This window comes from Magallana gigas, chromosome 5, assembly GCF_963853765.1.
Source record: "Magallana gigas chromosome 5, xbMagGiga1.1, whole genome shotgun sequence".
NCBI lineage: Eukaryota > Metazoa > Mollusca > Bivalvia > Ostreida > Ostreidae > Magallana > Magallana gigas.
In genome coordinates, this window is record NC_088857.1 from 54,960,570 (window position 1) to 54,972,878 (window position 12,309).

The following is a 12,309-nucleotide window of genomic DNA, read 5'->3' on the forward strand; positions in this document are numbered from 1 at the left end:
AGATCACCAATTGCAATCTCAGGAGTATGATTTCGATACACACCTATAACAGACCATAGATATAATCGGTGAAAACAACTCATCATAGTTTTTGGTTGTTTGCTAGCTTATGTCTTTGGGCTGGAAACGACAAAGCGTCTCTTTGTGGTAAATATGTAATTTTAGTACATTGATACCTACCTTGTTTTGCCTCGGACTGGAATGTCTCGACGTTGAAGTACTATATGCTCGTATGCACAACTGACAACAGTTGTAATTATCACTGTGATGTTTAAGGAAGGAGTCTTTTCTGGTTTTCGACATGTCAAACGTAAATTAATTGATTAATTGTACAATAAATGAAGATGAAAGAAAATTAAAATAGTATATTTTCTTATTTATTATCATACAACTTGGCATAAAAATAGTAATCAATGTTAAGAATCTAATAAGGACTATATTTTTGACGGAATATTGGCGTAGGGAAATATCACGTTTCGCAATTCAGAATTGCTGTAGATTAGTGAGTCTATTTTAGCATTTTCAAAACAATAAGAACTTTGTTGGAATCTTTAACTAATGTAAACTAATGATATGATTAGTTTTCAGAATTTGTTTTTTAAATAATATTTGCGTATCAACTTACTTTTTATCAGCTTTTTAAGCGCCCGTTCTATACATGAATTTGTGTGAAAAAATCACTAAAATCAGTTTTTTCACTTATTAGATGGTTAATATATTAGTTTTTCTGTAAATATATGACTTTATATCAAATCTTTATAATACGTAAAAATCAGAAATATTTTAATATTGGAGGCATTAAAAAATAATCAAAAGATCTTCAAAATTTAACAAATTTAAAGGAACAGTGGGCTAACAAATATTAATTTTAGTTTCATCATTTATTTCAATTTAGTAGAATAGGCAGATAGAAATTCTAATTAATTATTATTGCATTGGAGAATAGAATCTTCATATCTTAAACAGACGTCTACATAACTGCAAAGAACTACATTTATTCTTGTCATCCTCTCAGTTGAGGATCAAGAGGCCCAGGGGCCACATCGCTAACCTGAGCAACTATTGCCTTATCTCTGATCAAATTAGCATTACAGTATCAAAATAACTTGACAACTAAGTACAGTAGATCTTGCTAAAAAAAAATGAAAATCTGGAAATTTTTATCCACATCCTTTTTTGTGGTCAATACTAAGCCCCTTTTGTTGTTGTACCTGTAAGAGGATTTTTTTAAAGATTTTTTCTATATATTCCTGTATAAAAATTTATCCCCCAATTGTGGCCCCACCCTACCCCCGGGGACCATGATTGTAACAAACTTGAATCTTCACTATCTGAGGATGCTTCCACTCAAATTTGAGCTTTTCTGGCCTAATCGTTTTTGAGAAGAAGATTTTCGCCATATATTCCTATATAAAAATCTATTCCCCCACTGCGGCCCAATCATACCCTAGGGACTATGTTTTGAATAAAATTGAATCCACACCACCTGAGGATGCTTCCATTTTAATTTGAACTTTTCTGGCCTAAAAGTTAATGAGAAGAAGATTTTTTTAAAGATTTTCTCTATATATTCCTATGCAGAAACTTGATCCCCCTATTGTAGTCTTACCCTACCCCCGGGGACCATGATTTGAACAAACTTGAATCTACACTACCTGAGGATGCTTCCATTTTAATTTGAGCTTTTCTGGCCTGATAGTTTTTGAGGGGAAGATTTTCTCTATATATTCCTTGTAAAACTTGATACCCCTGTTGTGGCCCCACCCTACCCCCGGGGACCATGATTTGAATAAACTTGAATTTAAACTACCTGAGGATGCCTCCACACAAGTTTCAGCTTTTCTGGCCGAATAGTTTTTGAGAAGAAGATTTTTGAAAAATACCAACAAATTTTCAATAATTCTCAATTATCTCACCTTTAAAGAGGTGTGACCCTTCATTTGAACAAATTTGGATCCCCTTCATCTAGTGATGCTTTGTGCCAAATTTGGTTGAAATCTGCCCTGTGGTTCTGGAGAAGAAGAAAATGTGAAAAGTTTACAACGACAACGCCGCCAACGCCAACGACAACGACAGACAACGGACAAATTTTGATCTGAAAAGCTCACTTGAGCTTTCAACTCAGATGAGCTAAAAAGGGAATGACCTTTACCTAACCTTTATGCGAAAACGAGAAGGTCAAATGTGATTAAACATAGAATCATTTGGTTATAAGTTCTGTTTTACAATGTCAAAATATCATGAATTTCTTATTATAAGAAGAATGTTTGATAACGAGAAGACTCCTTCCTCAATTAGTCTGTATATAACACTTACATATGAGATATACGGCAAGTAATTGCTCTGCACTCACAAAGAAATTAAAACCTGGCACACACACCGCAGCTTACCATACGCCATGTACACAACAGCCAGACGACAAACAAATACTCAAGCATGCGCACACTCACCCGATATCAAGCTCACTCGTTCCTATTAACATTCAGCCACACTACACTCCCCTCCCCTTTGAAAAAAAGAGCATACTCCTGTACCGTAATACCTAACATACCTAAAACAATGTACATAATCAAGAGTGTTTAACAAAAGTAATTATGCTCAATGGTGGTTGACTAGACTTGTTGTAAGTTGTGAATATGATGCAAGTTGTCTATACATATGCCAAAAGCCATTTTGACATTGGGAAACGGGTAAGATTTCTCATATGATCAATATGACTATTGATGGTAATGCAGCACTTGATATCGTGAACCGAGACATTATTAATCTCGAGCGCCTCGATGATGTGGGCTCGGCCTGTAGGGTTAACTGTATCCACTATGATGTTCAGCGGGCCCTTAATTAGAGTAATACTGCTTCCCATCTTAGCCTTGCCTTGGTGTGGGACAGAATAACCTTCCTGAATGAAGATGACTTCATAGTTTTCCTCTTCCCCCCAAACTCATCTATCACTGTCCACTCATCTTCAATAACTACAGGAACTGGTACACAGTGTACCCTTACATGGTCCTCGAGCTGTAATAATTTCTCTCTGTCCAATGACTTGAAGTCAATCCTATTCTTAGGGTCATGGTATCAACAAGTGCCAAAAGAATCCTCCAGTGTATGGGGACAGCCGGTGAATTTACTGGTATCATTTTATAGGCGTCAACTCTCGGATACCACATAGTACGGGTCAGAAGACCCATCTACTGTTGCGTCCTTGGGATAATAGGATACTTGCAAGGGGTTTGGACTTTGTCGTTAACATAGTTAACCAGATCCTCGACCGTTCCTGTACCAAAAATGTACTTGGCTAGGGTCTCCAAACACGATGCTCTCAACCTGCGGTAGTCCGGCGAGTTGTTGAGACCTTTCCATGGGTGATCCCAAATATGCGGGGAATATTGTACTCCCAAGCATGATGCTTGAGATGTTAAGACTTTCCTCCACAACCCTCAATTCGACATGTCGATCTTCTTTCCCCAGTAGATTGAGGTTTTGGACAAGTTTCCGGATCACCAGTATGTTCCGAGGATGATTGAGATTTTGCACACTCAAAGGTAGTTTCAGGTACCGAATCAGATCACCGTTTACGTTTTGTAACAGGTCAGCAGTCATTATCATCAAAGGTTGTGTCTATTGATTCGTTGTTTCTGTCCAACTGTTCGGACAAGCTGTCTGTATCTCGATCCATCTTATTTGAATGAACCATTAAAAACAGAACATATTACAAAAAGCAATAAGAATTTGCGCTACTTGACACCTTGGGCAAATATACGTTTTTAAAGTATTTGCTACCTCTTGAGTTATCGCGACACAGGCTCCCTGATACCAATTATCACAAGAATCGATTAATTTAATGTCTTTCCCATATAACTTCAGATAAATTTACTGATAATTGAATTTTTTCTAAGTCCAAGGCACATAAATCTGTCAAAAATTGCTTGACCGTACACAAAATTAAACTTGATCTAGATAGTATTATGATTAACCTGCATATCAAGTTTCATTTCAATATGTGCATCCTATGCGAAGAAAATGAATGGAAACTGCAAATAATTGGAGTCCAAGGGGCATAACTCTGTCGAAAATTGCACGATGGTATCAAAATACACATTTCTTCAGTAAATCTTTTAAAGATACACTGAATCTCATATTTGTCTAGATTTTTATATATATTGAAAAACAAAATTTCAAAATTCACAATTGTAAATTTCTTAAAACAGCTTTAATTTTGTTTTTAATCATGTCTTCACACATTCAAAATATACGAATGCATGATGATGGGCACTTTCTTATCCATCATTTTAATGCATTATCAAATTAATTTTTAGTTTAATAGTCTGTAGAACACAGAGAATATGTGGGAAGGGGTGACAGGGTAACATCAAGATTTGAAACCAAAAGAATCGACCCGCAAAACCCATGTCGCCAGGTGGTAGCAGAAGTACATGTTGGGCTCAAATTAAAAATAAAAAAATCAATTAGCTGTGTGAACATACGCATAGCAAATACATGAATATTTGTTGAAAAAAATACACTGCCCATGCAGTGCAATAAGTATAACAAGATGGCAGTACAAAAACCAAATTTGCATATCAGGTCACAGTATCTTAAGTAGAAACACACATCACAGAGAGAGAAAAAAATAATCTGCTATTGAGAAAATGTATATGTTATTGTATGCATGTACACGTGGATCAGGTAGTGAATAATAATAACAAACCAGGTCAGTTTCAAGCTTGTGCCCCAGAATAGTATCTAGCCACTATGCTATCTGGTCTCAAGCGACTGAGTCTGACCACCACATATGTTACATTTTACTGGTTGATGTTTATTATAATAAAGCCTAGCAGCATAATATTTAACACATCAAATATATTACAAACATGTACAAATCTTTCTGAATTCTTAAATTTAAAAATAAAGCTGTGAAAGGCAATATGATACAAAATTGTTTTATGAAAATAAGGCAAAGAAATCATGATGCAAATATGCACTTTTATTACATCATTCTACACTTGTGTACCATGGGACCCCACACCTTTGAAATGCAATGTTTACAGTTTATGCAATAATGGTGTGTCTAAAAAAGTTCAAAACATAATAAGACATACATGTACATGTATAGAAAATAACAAAAAGAAATTAAAAACAGTGTTTTAGTTATCTACTGTAAGCACAGAGCCAGCAAAATGAATGAATCATCTTGGCTCCAACAATTCACTGATAAGCAAAACATAATATGTTTCACGTGTAATCATTATGCAAACATGCATGCACTTTGATTAAAGCATTCTATAATTGTGTACCCTGTGAACCCCACCTCTTTCAAACCCACTGTTTACAGTGTCTGGTGTGTAGTTTAATACGCAAAAAGAAATACATGTATAGCCTAGTGAGAAGTAATTAAGAATTCAAAAGTGCGGTGATGTACAAAACAAACACGTGTAGATACACTCATAACACTGGCCTGAAAAGAGTAAATGTTTTGAAAAAAAAAGGTCAACACGACATATCCTGTATTGAAACATACCTTTATAATCTCTTAAATGATAGTTGAGCTGCATCTTCCACGTCTTGCAGGCCATGCATCTTATGAAAATGTTGACACACCGCTGTCAGCTGTTCGCAACCAAAACAAGGCGAGTAAAAGCGCTATGTTGATGCGGATGGTAAGCAAACGACAATGCAGTTTTAAGAAATAAACGCATTTTATCATAGATTTTCGATTCAATATTGTTTAAAATAAAACTTAAAATGATTATTCAAAGCAATCAATCGATAAATTTCAACAGTGATCGCTTTACTAAATCGAAATTAAGAAAAAGATGAAAATATGACATGGGCGGAGCTAACGTCATGAAAGGTCACGTGATATTCAGGAACCGAAATAAATAGGAGGCCTTAACCTGACTGCGGTATCAATTGTATGTTCAATCTCTATAATGGTTCCGAGATCAAAATCGTTTTCAGCAAACACATCTTGGTACCCGGTATTCTGCCGCAAGATTTTAAAACTGATTTTGTTGATTTTCACTCAAAGAATGTGGGCGCTTAAGATGTAGATTCGGCAGGAATCTGAGCGCACAAGGAGAGTGAAAATTTCATCAATTAATTTTGAATATTTTTCGAATTATAACCGTTATTTGGTTTCTGTTGGATGTGGAATGAGTGGAAAAATATTTGAAATGCAAAAGGTTTTATTATAATATGGGTCTAAATATAGCAACACGATGCAATTCATGCAAAATCCTACTTATTTACAACTGTTTTTAAATGATGTTGTTGTCTCTGGGTCTTCTCTCAACAAATTTGAAACGTGTAAAGATAACATATTTCAACATTAAAAATGTCGCTTTTTAAAAAAAGATGGAGAGATGACCCAGAGATGACCAATTATGTACTTTTTCGAATTATTTTTTTGAAGGATAAAAAGCAAAGTCCATTGATATGACAGTGTTGTTTCAAACAGTACTTTATAGAGCATATATTGTCAAGTCTCACATGGCTCAGTGGTTTCGTCCTGGATTAGTGAATACATACATTCAGTGTTTTGGGTTCAAATCCAACTGGTGGTCTTTTTTTAAAAAAAAAATTAAACTTTTTTGTTTTAAATGTTTGTTATTATAACATGATGTTGAATTATAATATATCGGTATATTTTAATTTGTTGTTATTGATTTCTAGATATGCTGTTTGAACGCTATAAAAATTATTTTCTTATTACTAGTTTTTTAGGTTATACACAATATAACTTCATTAAAATGTGTTTGCATTAACATTTCCAACTAGTTATCGGTTTACCTCTCATTGCCATTTTTTGAAAGCTTTGTGAGTTTTTTAATGACCGGAATAGCCTGTACTTCGACTCTCAACATAATATATTTTTGTTGAAACCTGTACATAGCCTTTCGAGGTTATAGACATTTAAATCCCAATTGATTCGTGTCGAGGATTCCTGCAAACTTACAATCTTGTGCGCTCACTTTCTTTGTGACTGACTTCTGTAACAAAGAATATAGATAGTCTGGGATCTTTGACAATTTTGTAACAGGTTTTTTCTTAACTAAAAATTCTACTGGAATAGCTTCAACTGCTTCTCCAACAACAGTTCCTTTTTGAATGGTATAATATCCATCACTAGCATTTACTTTACAAAATGTCGGCATTGTCTGCTCGGAGTACACACATCTCGGCATTTATGCTGTAATATTTCATGGCTAGTGACAATAGTCTATCAGCCCATTCTCCAAGTTTTTCTGTCGTGTTCTGATGAGCTCCCATAAACTGGAATTGCAATGTTTCTGGTAGGTCAACAAAGTTGAACCTTTTCTCCAACTTGCGGATTAATTTGACTCAAGTCCTGTTACCAATAGAACAAGTAATCAAAGTGGCGTGAAATTTATTGACAAAAAATACATCAAACGCATATACACGTAAAACATGATTAAAGAATATGAGAAAAATAATAGTTACAACTAGATTCGATCTCGTTGCGAGCAACAAGTGGGTCTTCCGTCAGATTTTTGAATAGATTAGATTAAACTTATCATTTCAAAGATAAAATCGTAGATCTAATCGAAAAAAAGAGAAAAAAATTTGCGGCACTCGGGGCTCGAACCCGGGTCGCCCGGGCCATTTCCACGACTCTATCGACAGAGCTACTCGGACTCTCGCTTCATGACTTTGACGCTTAATTTCTCGAGAATGCCTTGATCGATTTTAAAACAAATTACATATTCTGAATCAGTAAGAAGGTCACTATAAGGTGTGAAAATTTCAAAGAAAAATATCAAAAAATATAAAAGTCGAAAAATTCAATTGTTCAAATTTCCTTCCGGTGACGACCGGAAGTGACAGCAGACATTCTCATGACCGAGGTGCACCAGAAAAACGCTAGATCTATTATCTCTGAAAATTTCAGTCTGTTATCTTTACTCGTTACTCGTTGAGAAACCCGACAGACACAATTGACTTTGTAAAATCGTAAACGGACGATAACTTCTGACCGGAAGTGTTTTTTCAAAAATAAAAAAATTTATCAGCTTTAGATAAAAGCACGTTAATATTGAAAATTTGAGCGAAATCGATCCAGCCATCTCCGAGAAATCGTCTGCACAAAATCGGTAAGAAAAAAAAAAGAATAATAAGAAGAAAAGTGAAAAAGAAACAATAGAATAATAGAAGGGTCTTCCGCTGAACACGGAAGACCCTAAAAACCCCATACACACTATTACAAAAATTACCAAACATACAAAAAGGCAGTGCAGCCACAAAGTAATGCTACTTTAAATGGAAGCAAAAATGGGTTGGGTGGGTGGGAGAAAAAAGAGCTGCTCGCCGAACAGCTTGCATATATATGGCGCCAAAACTTAACTGCAAAAATTGCGCATGGGATTGCGCAAAGAGCGATAACTCCCGCAAACCTGTGCATACAGGGACCATGTCAAAATTTATTTTATCATAATAAAAACCACTTTGACTCAAGTCCTGTTACCAATAGAACAAGTAATCAAAGTGGCGTGAAATAACAAAAAATACATCAAACGCATATACACGTAAAACATGATTAAAGAATATGAGAAAAATAATAGTTACAAAAACCCCCAATCCAAAAATTTGTGGGGAAGATAAGAAAACTGATTTGTAACATATCTTGAATTGGAAGGTTATAAGTAACAAAATTACTAGTCTATTTAGCATTGGGAAGTGATTTACCAAAGAGGACCATGGTATCTAGTAAATTTGAAAAGTGAGGGTCAATGTATCTTAGCACTGCATCACTCGACCAGTTATCTAATCGCTTTGATCTGATCCACCGGCACACCAATCTGACTTAACCAGGTGGCTCCACCACGTCGAAAAGAATGACCCTTGATGTTACTGTCATCAATTCCTGCTTGTACGAGTATGGAATGTAGCTTTTGGCGGAAAATGCTGTAGGTTAAAACGGAACCTTTTCCTGAGAGAAGAAGTGGCCCAAAAAGATCTGCTCCTCTTGTAAAATGAAGGTAAGCCTGCAGGGCTGATGCCGGACACATTTCCCCAGTAACTTGAGGAAGGATAACATTAAGCTCTCTTTCTCGAAACTGAATTGTCTTTGTATGTCGTAAGCAAAGTAGGTAGCCCCATGAACAGGGCATCAAATCAACTCTTCTGACATGTTTTGATGCCTCAAAGGGTCCTGTAATTGCAATTGTGCCTGGACGAAGCAGACCATAAAAGGCTATGAAACAAGCACACCAAAAGCCCGAGTCTTCAACTGATGAAAAGTCAAGGAAAGATCTCATCCGGAGAAGATGTGATGGTGTTATCGAATCGACAGGAAATTGGGCGGTACCCAATTCTCGCTTAATACCCATGAGCAAATATTTCAACTGGTAATCCTCTGGAAAAGGGTCTGATAGATCACAAAGTTTGTGCATGTGTGGTATAATATTCAAGTATTGCTGAATTGAACAAAATTTGAAACACTTAACTTTGGCAAAGTAAGTCGCATATAACTGTAATGTTTTTGTAGTTGCTGGTAGTGGGGGCACACTGATATGGTCACAAAAATCCAGGTAAGTCTTCATATGAGTGCGATAAGTGGAAGTTGTTGAGTTAGCCCATGCCTTTCTTTTCAAAGCAGATGCTTGTCTTGTAGGGACTGAACAGTGAATCCACCTGGCAAAGATAAATGGTAATGACATATGAGACAACAATGTTGCAATAGAAAAGTTATCGTGTTGCAGGGAAGGCACTAAGGAATACAGTTTTGTAAGTTGACCCGGCTCATGGAGACGGGAACATGCATCCCCAATGTTGTTTTGTTTGCCTGGTAAGTATTTAGCACTGATAACACAATTATACAGGGCAGATATCCAGAACAGAATGCGGCACATGAACTGTACAATGGGAATCCTGGAAGTTCCTTTGTTAATCCACGACACGGCAGAAGAATTATCACTATGTATGATCACTTTACTATTCACAAAGTATTTACCCCACCTACACACAGACAAGAAAATAGCGATAAATTCTTTAACATTAATATGGGCCATGGCACAAGCTGGTAGATCTAATGGCCAATTAATGTAGAAGTAGTCTCCATTGTAGTATCCTCCACCTCCCTCAGAAGAAGCATCCGTCTGGAGTGAGGTGATGGGGCGTGGATCCTGTATACGACACGTGCCATTGAATATCGACATAAATGATATCCACCACTGAAGGTCTGCAAAGAAATCCTCAGTGAGCAACACTTTATGATGTCTCTCAGTCACAGCATTCTTCAAATCCAAAACTCGACGGAGAAAGGTACGACCACCACAGATCACTTGAGAGGCCCAATTGAGCTTTCCAATAAGTGTTTCTAACTGTCTAACACTAGCTCGCTTTCTCCGAGAAAAAGTTCCCAGTAAATTGTTGAAATCTTGTAGCTTTGATGATGGCAAGGATAGAGTCATTGTCACTGAATCTACTACCACCCCCAGGAATACCAGCTGCTGAGAAGGACCTTCAACCTTGAACCAGTTAATAGCAAAACCTAGCTCTCTAAGTAGGCTAAGAAGGGTATACATTGCTCTTGAACATTCATAATAGTTTTTCCCAAAAATCAAAAAATCTTCAAGATAAGCAATTGCAGTATAACCATACACTTTCTTTAAAATTCTACAGACTGCACTACTAAGCCGTTGAAAAATTTGAGGGCTTTTAGCAGCGCCAAAGGGAAGCTTAGTGTCATACAAATATGTTGGCGACGTAGCATTTACAAACTGCCATTGTAACCCAGTAGCCCAATAGTTAGAAGGGTGAATGGGGACTGATCTATAAGCAGACTGTAGATCTATCTTTGCAAGATAACAACCTTCACTAATGAGCTTACTAACAACACGTAAATCCATGTATGAACATGAAGTATCCGACTGTACATAATCATTAATAGACATATGCAACGGGCGACTAGCATCACGGATAAGCCTAACCTTAGAATGTGATTTAGGGATAGCTCCTAAGGCACTAACAATAGTAGGTTTGACACAAGTAGCCACATAATTTCCATTTGACAATTCATACAGTATCTGTTTCTCAACTTGTTCTGCATATTGAAAACATGACTGATAATTATCAACTTCACATGGGACAAGTCGCTGCTCAGCTCCCTCATCAATAATTCTAAAGCCCTCTTTTATCCCCTCACATAAGAAGTTGCGATCAAAATCATCTTGTAAATCAAATTCCCAAACAGAATACTTTAACCCTGAGGAGGAGTCAGAGCAGTAACCTGTCCCATTCCCTAGTTTTTTGGGTGAGACAGAGCATTATGAGTTTGTGAATAACAAACAAAACAACAATGTTGCAATTTACAGTTGGTAAAGTCACATGTTTCCATATTAAATTTCCTGCAAATCTCTTTGACGTCAGGTGTGAATGGACCACGTCGACTTCCTTTCTGCTTGGAGGTACCCTCCTTCTTAGCGTTTGTTCCCAATGATCCTTGCAGGGTCTGCATGGTAAGGCTGTTGGGTTTAGAGATCAGTTGAAAATCCTGAAGGTGAGGACGAGATACACCCCATCGAAACTTTTCCTTGAATTGCAATTATCTGTACTCACGGTCAAAGAGAAGGAAACTACCTTTGACAAACTTGTTGAATAAGCGATTAATGTACTTGGTATACTCCAGGTAGTCGTGCACTCCCTGGTCATCCAGTTCCTGATTAATGATCATTTCCTGCATAATGGCAGCATTACCATAGCCCCACTGTTCAATGGACAGTTTATAATAGTCACGATCAAGCTTTTTGTTAATCTTCACTCCAGTGTTGGTAAGAGTGAGAAGATCATCCTTCTCTTGTTGCATAATGGGGTCAAGCCAAACGTAGTTATGAACGAGTCTTACTTTCCCTTTATTACTGGATGGGCATTGTGTAAATGCAGTAGAAACATGAGAGGGGAACAAGTTGATAAGATTACTGAGGTCAACCGTACCTTGCAGGGGTTGTACATTCGGTGTAGGCTCAACTCCAGAAGCAGTCGCATGATTCTTAGGTGCGCGAGTTGTACTTGGGCTTTGGCCAGGGCTGTCTTTCTCTTGCATTGCCGCTATAGTCTGTTTGCAAGCATCAATATTCTGAAGAAGTTGCATCTTTCGTTTATGTAGTTCTAAGGTCTGGAGCTCCTTCTCTAAAACGAGTATTTCACTTGATATATTTAGGGCTCTTGGGACTGCATGTATCCGCGGCGTGGTGGCCCGAACTTCCTCTGTTGATACCGTTGTTGCCAAGCCACCGGAGGCCTCTAATTCTGCATGGCTGTCGCTCATTTCGTCTGACGAGTCGTCACACG

The 12,309-nt window shown here is 37.0% G+C and overlaps 2 protein-coding genes and 1 long non-coding RNA gene across 3 annotated transcripts in view; all 3 read right to left on the reverse strand.

Moving 5' to 3' along the window:
* The window catches only part of LOC117680713 (protein kinase C-binding protein NELL2-like), a 58,752-nt gene extending 58,449 nt beyond the window's left edge, over positions 1-303 (reverse strand). The window contains exon 1 of the mRNA XM_066085281.1: positions 181-303. Within this exon, the coding sequence (XP_065941353.1) occupies positions 181-303 (123 nt within the window). The remainder of the gene's footprint in view (positions 1-180) is intronic.
* A 1,613-nt stretch (positions 304-1,916) lies between these two features.
* On the reverse strand, positions 1,917-6,246 carry LOC136275255 (uncharacterized). Its single transcript, XR_010713791.1, has 2 exons — positions 5,519-6,246; positions 1,917-2,011 (listed from the first exon to the last, which is right to left on the reverse strand). It is a non-coding gene; the product is annotated as an uncharacterized lncRNA (long non-coding RNA).
* A 2,531-nt stretch (positions 6,247-8,777) lies between these two features.
* On the reverse strand, positions 8,778-11,282 carry LOC136275647 (uncharacterized; the record flags this gene model as incomplete). The annotated part of the gene is made up of 1 exon (XM_066085282.1): positions 8,778-11,282. A coding segment is annotated over one exon (2,505 nt), but the record flags the coding sequence as incomplete, so codon positions are not given.
* Positions 11,283-12,309: the final 1,027 nt, after the last annotated feature.